The 17,826-nt window shown below is 39.3% G+C and overlaps 1 protein-coding gene across 1 annotated transcript in view; it reads left to right on the top strand.

Moving 5' to 3' along the window:
• Nucleotides 1–17,826, top strand: part of LOC125482971 (zinc finger protein ZFPM2-like) — a 335,207-nt gene that overhangs the window by 179,819 nt on the left and 137,562 nt on the right. The window contains exon 2 of the mRNA XM_048596117.1: nt 5,588–5,746. Within this exon, the coding sequence (XP_048452074.1) occupies nt 5,588–5,746 (159 nt within the window). The remainder of the gene's footprint in view (nt 1–5,587; nt 5,747–17,826) is intronic.

Genomic DNA, 17,826 nt, shown 5'->3' with positions numbered 1-17,826 from the left:
CTTGTTGTCTCGGATTCTCCAGCATCTGCAGTTCCTACTATCTCTGATCAGAGATTGTAGAATCCTCAGTTTTAGATTAGCTATGGAAAAAAAAAGGAGCAAACTAGTACAATGAATTGGAGGACAGCCAATTTTCATGAATGAAGAATGTACCTACCCCATGTAAATTGCAACAGAAAATTGGCAGGCAGAACTGTAATGGATCAATTTGCTGCCGAGAAAGAAGAGATAGAATGATTACAGTCATGGTATATTCCCTCTTTGAGGAAAAGCAAAGCAAACCAAACCAATCCAGAGCTCCTAGGATGAAGAAACAGATAGATCCTCTACAGGCATGTAAATAGTATAAATGTGGTAAGAGGAAGGATTGGTCTGTTTGGGCACCAAATAAGAAATCCATGCACAGAGAAAGAAGACATGAATGAGTTACTAAATGAGTAGTTTGCATCTGCCAATATCAATTAAGAAGATGCTACCTTAGATATGGGGATGGTGTCAAAGAACTAGAGAATTATAAATGTTACACACGTGTCCATAAAAAAAGTATAAGGGTAAATGCAGCAACTGCAGATGGTGGGAAAGTTTTTGGAAATGGTAATTGGTGTCAAAATTAAGAGTCACGTGGACTAAGTTGTACTAATCAAGGAAAGCCAACACAGATTTGTTCAGGGGAAATCATATTTAACTGAGTTACTTGAGTTATTTGATGAGGTAACAAAGAGAACTGATTAGAGAAATGCAGCTCACATATCCTACGCTCTTTCAACATTGCCAGCTTTTAACCATCATACCAACCAATAAAGTCATTGACATCTACATAATATCACTATATCATGAAAATCTTAATGTATTTCTTCTAATTGAGCTGGTGCTTGTGAGCTCAGCATCCCTTGCAGTTGAGTTCAGTTTCAATGACACCAGGTGATAAATAAGTGGTGTTATTATGTGATCCCTTTCGGCCCAGTCATGTCACGGGAAACACATCATGGATGGAAAGACAGCTAACCTCCTACTCTATGCATACTTCCAATATGTATATATCACATTTGCAATATTTCAACCCACAGCCGCATCAAAATTTTTATTACTCAGCTTAAAAAACTTTGTGCAACACTCCAATTTGCCATTGAAATGGAGCAATCAAATGAGCTCCCCTTCCTTGATATACTACTGAGAAGTTGAGAAATGGGTTCTGAACTACTACTTAATAAAAGCCTATGTTCTTTGGTCGGTATACACTTTGGGATTTCTGGAGCCTATACACCACAAGATCGATCTTACTGGTAAACTCATGAATAGACCCCCAATTTTCTGTTCAGTATAAGCTTGACGTTATCAAAACTATCCTGTGTCATAATGGAAGCCCTAATTGAATCATCACTCACCATACGTTGCGAAAACTCACAAAATGGCCTATGTCCAGCATTTCAGTCTTGAATGACTCCAAGTCGACCTTAGTTTACTCTGGAGGGAGAAAGTGGCTCAAAAATCTGAAAAGCAGGTTAAGCTAGCCATCACAAGCTGCTACTATGCAGTAAATCCATGAGGGCTTTTCTCCACTAACAGGATGCTACTGTCAAGCCAAAAAGATATTTTGTCCACAATACAAATGAGTAATCTGCTCTCTGAGTTCCAGTGGCAGCGTGATGTCAATTATAAAGGCCAACTCGCAGACCATATAAAACAACACATCCTGTTGACCACTTGCAGCTAGCAGCAAACCACTCATGCTCGACTAGCCTGTGCTTGCAAGCCTCAGAAAGGTACATCCACTATGGGATGTGATTCTGCTTTTGGAACTTATTTATTAAATGATCCAAACAGATCTAAAAGCTACACCAATTTAAGGTAATAAAATGGGCCCATAGAGCTTATATACACGTGCTAGAAGCTATATGCATAAATACACAGGCCTATGTATATATAGGGAAAATGAATATGTACATATATTAGCCTTTTTCAAAGAAAAGTGCCATGCATTCAGTCTTTCCCTGCTTTATCCCTATGGCTATGCCCTGACCAATCAGAATCCACCTGCCTAGTCTGACAATTAAGATTGACAGTTAACTATTTTTATTGTGTTTCCATGGCTATATTAGTCAACCAATCAGCACCTTCTTCTCATTCTGTATAAAATGGTGTCTTATTTTAAGTTCTGTTTCTTGTGTCCTAGTTCTGATAAGTGCAGGATGAAAAGCTTAAACTTTTAGTCTCCTTTTAGCAACTATTTAAATTCTGAACAATCCAAATCAGTATTAGGACTGTTGCTTTCCTTTGTGTTTTATTTGTGATTTAGAAGTATAATGACTTCAATATTTGCAAATAAACAGAGCTTGGAAGTTTTGTGAACTGTGAAGAGTAATAGACTTCAAGATTATAAATTAACTGCTGGAGAGGGTAAGATGTGGCAGCATATGATTTTAATGCAGAAAACTCTAAAATCTTTTAGAGTTTTTAGAAGAGGTAACCAAGAGGATCAGTAAGGGTGGGGCAGTGGATGTTGTCGATATGGAGTTTAGTAAGGTCTTTGACAAGATCCCTCACAGTAGGCTAGCCATGAAGATTAGGTTGTATGGGATCCTAGGAGAGCTAGTTAATTGGATTCAAAATTGCCTTGATGGTAGGAAGCAGAGGCTGATGGTTGAAGGTTTTTTTCTTGGACTGGAGGCCTGTGACTAGTGTGCCACTAATGGTAGTTATCTTTCCCTCAGGATGGCTTATTTCAAGACTAGGGGGCACATTTTTAAAGTAAGAGGAGAGAGATTTAAAAAACACATGAAGGGATTCACGTGTGGAGTGAATTTCCTGAGGAAATGGTGGATCTGGGCACAATTACAACATTGAAGAGACATTTGTATAAGTACACAAATAGGAAAGATTTAGACGGTATGGGCTAGGAACAGGCAGGTGGGACTAGTTTAGTTCGTGATTATGTTCGGCATGAAGGGTCTGTACCTGTGCTGTATGACTCTATACTCTATGATGATCAAAATGACTTTGGTCTTCCTAATAATGTATTGGAGGAAGTTCCTGTCATGTAGTACTGGATATCAGAAAATCAGCATGGCAGTTCAAAGGCAGGATAGTGATTGATGGAGGGATGGTGAAGTAAAATTGTGTGTAATCAACAGATTATATGGAAAGTGATGTGTTTTCAGATATTACTTAAGAACAGCATAGATATGATAACTAGGAGAGGGTAATGATAAGATTTAAAGGCATGTGGAATGGTCCTGGATGTGAGGGTGACAATTTACAACAACAGTTTTTTTGAGGAAGAGGAATAGAATCATACAGTACTGAAAAGGACCTTTGGCCCATTAAACCTGCATGGACAAAATCTACTCTAATTCTATGGCCATTCCACTTTCCACTATTTGGCTCATAGACTTGAATATAATGAGATTTCAAATGCTCTTTCACATACTTTTTAAAGGCTATGATGTTTCCTGCCTTCACTACCCATTGAGATAGTGCATTCCAGATTCCCATCACCCATTGGGTGAAAAAAGTTATTATTGACTCTTCAATTGTGGGGAAAAGATGCATTCTATCCACCTTGTCTGTGCCCCTCATAATTTTACACTCCAATTAGGTGCCCCCTCAGCTTTCTCTGTTCCAAAGAAAACAATCTGAGCTTATGCAGCTTCTCCTCATAGCTAAAATGCTCCCTCTTGGGCAACTTCCTAGTGAATCTCTACTGAACCCCGTCCAGTGCAAACACATACTTCCAATAGTCTGATGACCAGAACCGTACACTGTACTCTGGCTGTGGCCTAACCAAAATCCATACAGCTCCAACATAACCTCCCTGCTTTTATCATCTATGCCATGACTGATGAAGGAAGTGTCCCATATGCAAGGTCACAACTTTGTTTCCTGAAGTTGGATGATCAGTTTGGTGGGCTCTCAGTTGAGGAGCATTGTTTTTATAAAGGGCGTATGGAGGATGGGATAAGACATTTTGCAGGGGTAGGTTGGAGGGAAGCTTACTGGAGGTCCAGTTTGAGGGTTGAGGGGGAAAAGAATATTTAGCAGGTACAGCTATCCAGATTGTATCAACCTTAATGTCAACAAACATGTTCACTTATAGAAGTTCATATGGAGGGCAAACATGGATTAAGAAGGATTTATAGTGGAGAAGAGAAGCTGGGTTTATCTTTGCATTTCAGTATGGTTCTGGAATAGTGAGCAATTTTAACAAAGGAGAGCAAGATCCAATGAAACTCGCAGTAATTTAGCCAGATCTGGTGACAAATGGCTAACCCAGTTGTTCACAATCAATTGTCAAATCAATGTTCCTTGAACTTATAGGGGTTACAAGGAATTTTGCAGAATTTCTGTCACACAAAATGTGGTGGGAACCTGGAATGCACTGCCTTAGGTTGGTGGAGCCAAGAAATTTCACAATCTTTAAAAGTATGTGAATGAGCACATGAAAAGCCATAACATTCAAGGCTACAGGCCAAATGCTGGAAAGTGCAATTAGTGTGGCTAGGTGATGGGTTTTTTTCTGTTGTGCAGATTCAATAGGCCAAATCTATAAACACAAACTAGTAAAATGAAAGGATAGGACGAGAATAAATTGAATTCACTTTAACTTACAAATGATTAATTTAAAATCATCTTTGATTTTTATTCACTGTTTCTGTTCTTTTTTCATGCTACAAGTAACCTGTCTGCTTTTAATAGTTAAGATGCTGCTCTTGGATTATACATAGAACATAGAATAGTACAACACATTTCAGGCCCTTCGGCCCATGACGTTGTGCCAACCTATTATCCTACCAAGATCAAGTTTCCCTCCCACTCTCTGCCTGGCTACCCTCTTACTCTTTATATACTCTTGTCATCCAAGTTCCTTCACCTTACCATCCCTTACTTGCCTCAATGGGACAAACCTATCTAGTACTCGTAGCAACTGCTCCTTAAACAACCTGCACACTTCTGTCATGCATTTCCCTTAGAATATCTGTTCCCAATTTATGCTCCACAGTAAGAACTGTGACTAAAATGCCTAATAACATTTTAATTCCCCCTCCCCCAATTAAATACTTTCCCATAATGTCTGCTCCTATTCCTCTCCATGACTATAGTAAAGGTTGTGATCGCTATCATTGAAATGCTCTCCCACCGATAGATCTGACACCTCGCCAAGCACCAAATCCAATATTGCCTCCCCTCTAGTCAGCTATCAATATATTGAGCCAGAAATCCTTCCTGAACCACACCTGACAAAATCTGCTCCATTCATTGTAGCTTAATCATGTAGTTGAGCAAATAATTTCATATTTTGATATAATGTAGAAGGCACAATTCTGAAGTTTATCATAGTAATGTTGGCACACGGAACGCATATTTTTATGGTATTTATTCCTAGTCTTCAGAGCTGCTTTGCACATGCTACTTGCAGAGGTATCCAAGCCTGTTACATAACATTTTGGCTATATTGAACATAGTGACCTTGCATTATTGAGTTCTTTGCAAACTCAATAGAAAAAAAAATGGAAAACTCTTGATAAGAATGTAGTTGAAGCTGTGACCTGTGCAATCTGTGTAATGGAGGCACCTCATTCTGTATTAACAGGACCACTTGAAGACACAATTGAGGATGATGAGGAAGAATGTCTGTCTGAAGAAAATGATACAATTAGCAGAGGAGACTACACACTTGATGAAAACTTCTCAGCAGACTATGGCTCAGAACACCTCAGTTGTGAAGAAACAGAAAATTACTGCAGTAAAGGTAACTGGATTGAACACATTTACGATATAAACAAAAAGCAAAGAATTGCTGGATATCTAAAACAAACAGAAATTGTTAGAGAAACTCAGCAGATCTTGCAGCGTTGGTGTAGAAAAAGCAGAGTCAGTGTTTCTGGTCCAATGACCCTTCTTTAGAATTGGGTCTATTGGATCTGAAACATTGACTCCATGAATGCTGCCAGACCTCCTGAGTTTCTCTGGTAATTTTTGTTTTTATTACTATCATATGGATATCCAGTACACTGGGTGCTATTGCATTTTTTTCTAGAATGGTCTGTTATAGGAGCAGTTTTTTTTTTATAATGCCGTAGTCCTTGATTCGATATTGCAGAGAATGTCAGTCTATGATAGTAATTATGTTTTAATTCAATATTATATTATTGCCCTGCTGCATTTCTTCCTCACTGAAGCCTGCCATGAAAACAACTGAGTTTCTTTATTCTGTTCATTTCTATTCAGAATTTTTTCAGCTTTTTGATTCTGGGCAAGAGAATTTATACATTGAATGAATATCAATAATTGTTAGATCATATTTAGTTTTTATCGGGTAATCATTGTCTCGTGATTGTAAAGATTTTAATGATGTGATAATTGTGGATAATAATTGAAACTGAAATATTACGTAACACCAGCTAGTTTATAGTTCAGAACAAACGTAGGCAATAAAAGTATTATAATTATAAAATACAGAAAATCTCAGGCAGTTTCATTTTGATCCATCAATATGGCATGCCCTATTTACAGATCCTGGTTAAGCCATCATTTCGGATGATCTGAGATAACAAGATGTAGAGCTGGATGAACACAGCAGGCCAAGCAGCGTCAGAGGAGCAGGAAAGCTGACGTTTCGGGTCTAGACCTTTCTTCAGAAATGGGGGAGGGGAAGGGGATTTTGAAATAAATAGAGAGAAAGGGGGAGGCGGATAGAAGATGGATAAAAGAGAAGATAGGTGGAGAGGAGACAGACAGGTCGAGGAGGTGGGGTTGGAGCTATTAACGGTGAGTTAGGGAGGGGATCGGTCGGTCCAGGGAGGACGGACAGGTCAAGGAGGCTAGTTTGTTGTATGATATGTCACAATTTGATCCTTTATTGATACAATAGGGGAGAAATTAATTTGCTTCTAGTGTGCTGCGTAGACTATGTTGATTTTCTGGTGGCAATGGGAAGACCTAGTATCGTGAGGAACGAAAATAATAATTAGCTGTAACATGTTCCTACTGTGAAGCAACAAATATAAGAGTTGAGGATCTAAAAGCTATTTCCTGTTTGCCAGAAACATTATATATTTATTCAGGAAAAATTGTTATGGTGGTTCTGAAACTAATTCTGTCAATTGGTAATTGATTTACTATAGACATAAAAGCTTGCCTTTTTAATACATTTCAGTAAGTCTTCAATATTTTAAATATTATGATTTAGAGGGAAGGAGTTTTGGATTTTCTTTTGTTAGAATTATAAACAGTGACCTAAATTAATACTAACTGATAACAATGCTTACGTGCACGTAGGCAAAGCCGATCTACACTGCCCTTTCACCCTGTACGCCTTTTTACAAACTTGTTAATGAAGAACTTATTTTATAAATTACTGCTCCTCAATTATTTGATTGGGAATTAGACATATTATTGAGCGGGGAAATAAGCCAGAGCTGAAATTATTAGGTTGATTTAAAGCACTCTCATGATTTTCCTGGGGGATTGATGTAAATCAATTGTAAGTTAGTAAGAATTTTGCACAATGTATTTTATCTTGTCTGTCTTTCCTCTCCAAAATCCTTGAATATGTTGTTGTCTTGCAAATCCATGTTTATCTTCCCCACAGCTCTTTGAACATGTCCAATCAAGTTTCATTATCTGACGGATGGCCTTTTGCAGATTTTCACTTGGTTAACCACATCATTTCTATCCAGTGCTACTCCCGCATTGTTGAGCTGAGAGGCACTTCTCTCCTAGTTTTACACATATCTATTGAGTTGTAGCTAAAGAATCACCTGTAAGGGCTTCTCTTCCTATTTCTGCACTTTATTTCCATGTCCCACAAGGTTTTGCCCTTGGCCCTTCTTTAACTCCACTCTGTGCTGCACCTTGCCAGTGTCATCAGAAGATACAATGTTAGGTGTAACATGTACTGTTTGAGTTAGTGAGCCCAAACTCACTGCATCTCACAACAATTCCACTGCATCTTAGATGTGATAATGTTAATCTTAGATGAGTCAAACATTCCTCCAGTTAAAATCTGGGAAGGCTGAAGCATTGCCTTTGACCCTGACCCATACTCTATTTCTGTGTAACTAATCTATTCCTCACCTCATCATTATTTCAGGCTGAAGCAGACTTTTCAGAGCCTGAATATCCTACTTGACCCTAAGTTGACTTTGTGATCCTGTATCATCATCATCACAAATTCCGCCTGTATTGGCATTCCTGACTTGTCTTTGCCCTGTCTTGATGCTACCTACTGCTGAAAACCCTACACATTTTGTTGTAACCTCCAGATCTGACAATTCTAGTGCTCCCCTTTTTACTTTTCTACCTTGCACCCTCCAATACTTGAGTTCACCTGAAACTTTGTCTTCTCCTGTGCATCTAGTCCCATTCATCAATCATGTTTAGCTGCTCCAAATTAACCACTGGTCCACAACTGACCCGATTTTAAAGTTATCATCCTCATATTCAAATCCCCTCCTATCCTGAAGCGTCCTCCAGTCCTACCATCCTTGAAAAACTCTATTTCTCCAACTCTGGCTTCTCCTAAATTTCCCACTTTGTACTATCATTTTTGCTTCCAGTTGTCTATGCCATAAGCATTGAATTAACCTTGTCAAACAAATTTGCCTCCCCTTTACTTTTTCTTCCTTTAAGACTCAATTTAGAACTAAGCATTTGACCTGACATTTGGTCACCTAACCTATTGTCTTTCTTTAGCTTAGTATCAATTTTTATTTGACTTGCCTTCCTTTCAGTGCTTTATGGGATGTCTTACAGTGTTAAGGATGTAAGTTGTCTTATTTTGTTCTCAATGCATTCCTACACCTCCTAGTTTATAGTTGCCTACATATAGGAAGATTTTGAAGCCAACCAACAGTCCAAATTCAGGATTGCTTTGGGATATATTTTAATAACAAAAAAGCCATGTTAGATTTTAAGAGAACCAGGAGAAAATGTTCTCTTTAAAGTGCCAAGTATATCTGAGCATGCACTCGCAGGTAATAGTCTGGATATTTAGGAAGAGGTAACAAAGATGTCATAAGACTAAAAAATAAGTAGAAGAGCTCAGTAAGGCTGAGACATCAACCTTCATAACACAAGATGTTTTAGCTCTCCTTGTTATGTGCCTCTCTACCCTGATAGCCACACAACCATTTGAACTATCTGCACTTCCCCAACATTAGCCTGTTGTAAGAGCTCTCCATCTTTGGTAGACGTGCTTTCACTTGTTTGTACTTGAGCCTGTGGAATTTGTTCACTAAGTATCTCCTTTATTAAAACTCTCTTTTAAATCTACTTCACATTCCCTAATATCCAGGATGTTAATGTGTAATTGTCAATATTCCTGTGATGTCTTTGGGATGATTCACATGTCACAGGCACAAAGTTGTTGTTTTAGCTTTGCTTTCCAACTGGCAGTCAGAGGGGGAGATTAGTCCAGGATCAAGAGTGAAAATCAACTCTCAGTCAGAATGGGATGTTCAATGCCTTGTTGAGAGGGCTAGTCTGCCCCCACTGTTAGACTGGGAATCAACCCAAGGTTCAGGCAGAAATTGGAATGGTGGGGAAAGGTGCTAACACTTCAGTAGAATGACAGACTTGAGATTAGGCTTTGAGAGAATACCACAAGCTGGGCTAAGGCAACCACAACTGAGATGATGGGTTAGAGTTAGTCTTTTGAAAACAGGAGGACCACAGCTTCTCCCACCTTACTTTGTGGCTTCTTCCCTCCATCCAATCTCCAGTCTAGCATTCTGCCTATTTGCAGTTACACGTTAGCCTACTTCCAGCTCACAACGTGCTCAATGAGCCACTTGCATTATGCGGCTGGCAGATCTACAGATTCTAAAATTTCCTTTTGGATTCACTCACATTGCTGGTTGGGTTAGCATTCATTGACCATTCTTGAAGAAAGTAGTGGTGAGCTGCCATGCAATCACTATGCCAGTTAATCATCTTGAGTATCGGTGGCAGAAGACTCAGAAATTCATCTTAATCACATGGTAAAAAGGCAATCAGAGGTTAAGATTGGAATTTGTGTTTTGCACTTCGTAACCACACCCCTGTAATGTTCTGGCTAATCTGGAGGCATAACAACGAATGTATGAACACGGAACAAGTGTGGCCTTAAAAATATTTAAAGTTTCTGCATCCACTAGCTTTTCAGGAAAGGAATTCCAAAGATTCACAATTCCCTGAGAGAAAAACAAACAGTTTTCTGTCTTAAATGAGCACCCCCTTATTTTTAAATCATGACCTCTTGTTCTAAGAGCTCCCACTAGAGGAAGCATCCTTCCCGCATCAACCCGGTTGTCTCCTCTTGATTATATTTTCAATTAAGTCACCTTTGATTCTTTTAAACTCCGGAGAATATAGGCCTAGCCTGACTAGCCTTTCCTCATTAGGCAATCTGTTCATTTGTCTAGTAAACCTTCTCTGAATTGATTCTAACGCATTAACATCTTTCGCTAAATATGGCAACCAGAACTGTACACAGTACTCCAGGTGCAGTCTTCACGTTGTCCTGTATAACTGAAACATAACTTTCCTACTCTTGCACTCAATTTCCTTCACAATAAACCATGACATTTTATTAGCATTCCCAGTTACTTGCTGTACTTGCATGTTATACTTCTGCAATTCATGCACTAGAGCACCCAGATCTCTTGGCAACTCAGACCTCCGCATCCTCTTATGATATGCTCCTATCTTTAATATTTTTAACGAGATAAGAATTTCTTACCAATGTTCAATTAGTAATAAAGAATAACTGATGAGAACAAACTCTCATAAATTACTTCTGGGAACACTTGGTCATGCCATCAATTTGAGATGTACATTTGACACAGCTGAAGCACGGACTCCTGATCTAAAAGTATTCATTCCTGTCTATGGTATATCTATTGAAAATGTGTTAGTTGTCATATTTGGCCATCTTTGGACTGTAGCTTCACTTTCCACACAATGTCCACTAATGACAATGTTAGATGATCTCCTGGCTATAAGGAGAAGATGAGTGTTTCCTGGTTTCGTGTAAGTGATGAGTTATTTCTTTTTCGTAGTGATGCTGAGAAGGTTATGGCTCTTAATAGTTGCTGGAATCTAATTTACTGTCTTCATTTTCTTGGCATGACTAATAAAAATCACCTGATAACAGTGAAGGATTTTTTTAACATTTGTTAGTGTAATGACACTTTTTCCAGTTTGCCTTAATTCCTTGCTATGAGTGCTTCATCTGATAGCTTTCGATGACTCATGTCATACATTTTCTAATCAGGCACCAGGTTTTGTCTGCCCTTCAAACCTTTTCAGTCAATATTCTGTCTTTCTTAAGCAGTTGCAATGATAGATCCCATGCCAATGTGTGAATCCCTCTAGAAGCATCAATAGTCAATGCCTGTGCCTTGATCATTCTGCCTTTGTGCCATTTAATATCAAAATCTCCAAAGCCAGTGGTACGTTTTGTGAGGATTATGAATTTGAGCTGCTTTAAATTATCTTAGCTACAGAGCATATTATATTGACATTTGGAGTTCTCTTTGGACTGACAGAAGCTGGGTGCATAAAGCTGAAAAAAGCCGATATGACTTTGTTTCTACCTTGCTCGAGGAGTTGTATGTGTAAATCGCCTAAGCTTATTGACCCAAATCTTTGCCTTCTTGTCTTCTGATTTGTTTGGAACACAGACACTGATAGAGCATTGATACAGCTGATTTAGCAGCTCAGTGATTTGTTTTACAACAGGTGCCTTTGGCGAGACATTATCACTCCCTCAGGCCACTATTGTTCTGTTCTTTTCTCTAAGAGTCCTGAGAATTTTGTTTAAAGATGTGATCAAATTTCCTCTCATTTGAACAAATAGTTTCTGCTTATCTATTTCTGAAAACTCAATGCTACTAAACGCGCCAAATTCTTTTCAATTCTGTAACTAAAACATACAATACACAGGAATTATTATGGTTGTCTACTGATTGAGCAAAGTAGACTATGGTGAGATTTGTGACAGAATCGCTCAACAAGTCCAGTAAGGCCCACCACGAAATAAGGAGCATCTCGCACTCTCTTTTATGCTTTCATGCAGCGAGACACATTTCTCACTTGGCACATAAGGGAAATTATTGCTTGTCAAATGCCTTGTTAGCAACTTAATTCATCTCTTTAATATTTAGCTTTTCCATCGTACCAAATTTGCCAAACAAACTGAATATTGAAAATACTTGATTTGAAAATCAGAGCAGTTACCAAATGAATTCAATTCACTGCTTGCACTTAAGGACCTCCATAATGAATGCTGGGTAACAATATCTCAGAACATGCTTCATGGGCAACAGCAGCATTCACCCCACATTGAAGGTTATTGGCATCCAATAAGTGGCAGCCTCTAAGAATTCTCATGGCCAATCTCCAAACCTAGAGAACGCTTCCACATTTCAATAATGTATCGTGGGCTGTGGCAGTAATTATCAAAGTAATGCTGGATAAGGACACTGTGTGCTCAGGGGCATTCACCCAGCTCGTGGATTAGACCATTAGACTATAAGAAACAGAAGCTAGAGTAGGCTATTCAGATTCTTGAGTTTGCTCCGCCATTCACTAAAATCATGGTTTATCTGACATTCCTTGCGTTGACTTTCTGGGCTTATCCCCATAACTCTAATTCCCAAATTGATCAAAAATTTATCTATCTCAGCCTTAAATATATACAAGCTCCCTGTGTCAAGCAATTCCAAAGACTTTCAACCATCTGAGAGAAGAAATTTCTCCTCTCTCAGTCTTAAATTGGCACCCCTTTATTCCGAGACTATATCCTCTGTTCCCAGACTCTCCCATGAGGAGAAATATATTCCCAGCATTTGCCTTATTAAACCCCTTAACAATCCTATATATTTCAATGAAATCACTCCTTTAATAGTCCTTTAATACTCCAATCTGTTACTCCTCTGATCATAAGATAATCCATACCAGGAAACAGTAAGGACTGCAGATGCTGGAAGCTAGAGTCAATAAATGTGGAGCTGGAAAAGCACAGTTGGTCAGACAGCATATGAGGAGTAGGGAAGTCAACGTTTCAGACCGAAACCCTTCTTCAGGACTGGGGAGGGGGAGGGAACCCGGAAATAAATAGAAGGAAGGGAGTGGGGCTGGGGGAAGTGTAGGTGGGATGGTGATTGGTGGTTGCAGATAAAGGATTATTGTGCTTGGTCCTTGGGAAGGGTGGAGCAGATAATTGAATCAGAAGATGGACAGATGGAGAGATTTTGAAGCTGGTGAAGTCAATATTCAGGCCATTGGGCTGTAAGCTCCAAAGGTGAAATATCAGTTGTTGTACCTCCTGTTTACATTTGGCCTCACTCTGACAGTGGAGGAGGCCAAGGATGGATATGTCACCAGGGGAGTGGAAGGGGCAGTTAAAGTAGATGGCAACGAGAAGGTTGGTTTGGTTGATGCATGCTGAGTGCAGGTGCTTTGTGAACCGGTACCTGAGTCTGCGTTTGGTCTCCCCGATATAAAGGAGACCACATCGGGAGTAATGGATGCAATAGATCAGGTTGGATGAAGTGCAGGTGAATCTCTGTCGGATTTGGAAGGATTGTTTGGGGCTTTGGACGGAGGTGAGAGGGGAGATGTAGGGGCAGGTGTGGTGGAGGTGTTGGTGGGGAGTGTGGAACTGATGAGGGAGTCGCGGAGTAAACGGTCTCCACGGAAAGCAGACAGGGGTGGGGAGGGAAATATCTTTTTGGTGGTAGGGTCTGATTGTAGATGGCAGAAATGTTAGAGGATGATGTGTTGTATTCAGAGGTTGCTGGGGTGGTACGTGAGGACTAAGGGGCCTCTATCCTTATTGTTGTTCTGGGGAGGTCGTTTGAGGGCAGATGCATGGGAAATGGGGGAGATGCGATTGAGGGCATCCTTAATAACAGGGATCATCTAAATGAACCTTCTCAGAACTGACTGTAGTGAAATAATATCTTTCCTTAAACTAGGGGACCAAACCAGCTTTGAATACCCCAGATATGATCTCACCAGCACCTTGTCAATAGTTGTCCCTATTTTTATGCTCCAAGCTATTGAAATGAGGGCCAACATTCCATTTGCCTTCCTGATTTGCCTTCTGTTCTGGGGAAGTGTCACTCAAGCCAAAATATTAACTCTGCTTTCACCCCACAGATGCTGCCAGATCTGCTGACCTTTTCCAGCAATCTCTGTTCTTGTTGCCTTCCTGATTACCTGCTGCTAGCTTTCTATATTTCATGTACAAGTATCCCCAAGTTGCTTATGCTGCAGGCTTTTGCAGTTTTTCTCTATTTAACTAATACTCTGTACTTTTGTATTCCCTTCCAAAATGAACAAATTCACATTCTCCTACATTATATCCCTTTGCCAGTTTTTAGCCCACTTACATAACCTATCAATATCTCCCTGTTTGTATTCTCTTGCAACCCGCCATTCCAACTATTTCTATGTTGTCTCCAAATTTGGCTAAAGTGCATTTGCTTCCTTCCTCCAAGTCATTAATACATATTCTAAACAGTTGCTGTCCATTTGCTGCATCTCCAAGCTCTTTACTTGCACTCACTCAGTCACTCTGAGTCTACCTGGATGCTCACAGCACACCTTCCTTGCCTTTTTTGCACTTTGCCCCTCAGCTAGAGATACCAGGCTCGCATTACTTGTATTTTGCCTTGCCATTCAGTGCAGACAGAAGGCAAGAACATTGTCATAGTTGTCAGCCATTCTCAGTCAAGTCAAAAGTGGTGGTGAGCTGCCTTGTTGAATTGCTGCAGTCCATGGCGGGAAGGTACACTCTCAAAGTTGTTAGGAAGATAGTTTCCAGAATTTTGACAATGAAGCAATGGTGAAATGCTTCCAAATCAGGATAGTGACTGGCTTGGAGGGGAACTTGCAAGTCATGATGTCCTATGTAACTGCTGCTCTTGTCCTTCTTGCTGCATCTTCAACTTAAGTGGAAATTGCTTCTTCAAATCTCGAGAAGACGATTTCTTGTAAAAGTCAATTGGCTTCCACATGACCAAAGTTTCTGGGAGATATACAATAATTAGAGATGGTGAACAAAATTTGAATTACCAGGGAGATTAAATTCCTCTGTATGGTTATACTTTTCAAACTGAGTTTAGATTATAACATGTTGGATGTAGGGAATCTATTTTTCATACAGAATGCAGTTGAATTCCTTTTTGCTAGCTAAAACAGTTTAAACCTTTGGATAACTGAAAGGTTTGACTAACAATGAGTTGGCTCTTTGGGCCTTCCAAATTGAGAACAGAGAGAGAAGCCTAGATGCAGAACTCCAGAGTTAAAGAATATGAGAACCAGGAGAGCTGTGATCAAAAGTGGCTATGTTTAATACACTTGCGACACTTGTGTTGAAATGGGAGTCTACAACCACTGGTTGGTTGGCGGAGATTTGATGGAGTTTCTGGAGCTAAGCAGTGGGCACAAGAAATTTCAACCCTTATACGAATCTTGAAATTGTACTTCGACCAAGTGGCTACTATTCAAATTTCTGATATGTATATTGAGATTTTGGGAATGCAAATTAAATGTGTGCAGATGGAACTTTGAGTTAAGAAGTTCAGTGTAACTGCATTTGATATTTTCTAATCAACCTGCTCAGATATGTTGTTACACACCTTTGGAAGAGGTGGGACTTGAACCCACATCTCCTGCTGTAGTGGCACAGACATTGTCACAAGACCCCCTAACTGTTCAGTTTTACATAATTGTGTTCATCAATATCTTTAGGTAGTTTGTAATAAACTGCAGTTATTAGTACTCATAGTCTTTTGATTTTTACACACAAAATTCTTTTGTTTTAAAATAGTGAATCTTCTGTCTTCATTCTCTTAATAAATACCTGGTTAACTACCTCTATCAAGATTACATTGCTTAGTACTTTATCGCAACTGTCGCTGAGTAAAAATCCTGGAACCCCTTGTCTACTAGCACCATGTGTGCCTGCACAAGACAGAGAGCAGCATTTCAATGCCATCTTTTCGAGGGCAGTTAGGATGTGCAAAAATTGCAGCATTGTCTTCATTCCGTAGATTTCTTTTTAAAAAGTGCTTGATGCAGACTTTTAATACTGATACTTCTTGGCTTAAGTTTCCAGTTAAGGGCTATTTCTCAGTCTGGAGGAATATGTAGACTTTCACACGGATCAGTGTTGGGAACCTTCTTTTCCTGTTATAGATTAATGACTTTGGTTCACAGGGCACAAATTTGAAGTGTGCAGACGAAATGAAACTCCAATGCATTGTAACTATGAGAAGGATTGTTTTGGGATCATCGAATCATGGAATCCCTACACTGCAGAAAGAGGCTATTTGGCCTGTTGAGTCGGCACTGACCCTTTGAAGAGCATCCTGCCCTGACCTTACCCCGTAACTCCGCATTTACCATGGCTAATCCACCTAGTCAGCCAACTGAGTGAACTGACCCTCCTCATGATGTCTATTCCTGAAACTAGCTTTTATTTCCACTTGTCTGTGTTGTGAAGCACGGCAAATCCATTAGCAACTTTCCTAAATAAAATCCAAAAGAACTGTGGAGACTGAAAATCAGGAATAAAACAGGAGTTGTGGAAAAGCTCAGCAGGTCTGGCAGCATCTGTGAAGAAAAAATCAGAGATAGCGTTTTGGGTCCAGTGACCCTTTCTCAGAACTAATGGTAGCTGGGAAAATGTTGGTTTATATGCAGGTATTTCCCACATATAAACCAACATTTTCCCAGCTACCATCAGCTCTGAGGAAGGGTCACTGGACCCGAAGCGTTAACTCTGATTTTTTCTTCACAGATGCTGCCAGACTTGCTGAGCTTTTCCAGCAACTTCTGTTTCTGTAGCAACTTTCCTGATTCCTATGTGGAACTGATCATGTGTAATTGTAACAAGTTGCAGTATAATTTACTATTTAATAACTTTGAGTATGATTACATTCTCTTATTTTTACTGCAATGCCATTATGCCATAAAAAATTGATAGTGAAAATAAGTAAATTAAAAAATAAATAAATTCTCATTTATTTCCTACTAAAGCTGAAATCCAAAAGTAACCCCAAAACGTCTAAGCATGTATGTATTTCTAAATAATGCACCATTCTGAGATGGTACAGAGGGGCTGGGGTGATGCTACATTATACAAATTAGGAGCAGAAGGCCATTCTTCTCTTCCTGAAGAAAAGGTGGTGGAAATAGAGTTCTTAAATTTTTTTAAGGCAGAGGTAGAGTCTTGCTAAGCAAGGGGTGAAAGGTTATTAGGGGTGGGTAGGAATGTTGATTTCAGGCTAATATCAGAATAGCCAAAATCTTATTGAATAGCAGAACAGGCTTGAGGGGCTGAAAGGCCTATTCCTGCATATGATTCACATATGCTCCGTGATCCTGTTCCAATGAATAGGAGAAGGTGTAAGTGGGAAAAGTAAAATCACCGTCGACAACTGATAGCTAAAGGGAAATGAATGAATGAGAACAATGATTGTGATCTGAATGCTGTGTTCAATCTGGAACACTGTAAAGTATCGAATGGAATGATAAAGTGAACTTAATTGGAAATGTGTAAAAAAGACTGAGGACAAGATGACTCAGGAAAACAGTGATTTACTTGTTGCTGTTTCAATTTAGCACATACCTCTTCTGGATGCAAATTTTTCATCTTGTTCCATTACCATTTCATTTTGCCTTGCACCATCAGCCTTTTTGTCAGTTCATTTCATTCCTCTGTCTTTCACCCTGACATCGACATTCTCTTTTGTTTTTTCTTTCTCTCCTTTTTTCTCTGACTGTACTTGTTTTAAACCTATTACGGTTTTAATTTCTCGCAATTCTGATAAAGTT

The sequence above is a fragment of the Rhincodon typus genome, chromosome 4, assembly GCF_021869965.1.
Source record: "Rhincodon typus isolate 14 chromosome 4, sRhiTyp1.1, whole genome shotgun sequence".
NCBI lineage: Eukaryota > Metazoa > Chordata > Chondrichthyes > Orectolobiformes > Rhincodontidae > Rhincodon > Rhincodon typus.
The sequence above is the reverse complement of the archived record's forward strand: the minus strand, read 5'-3'. Positions and strand labels throughout refer to the sequence as shown.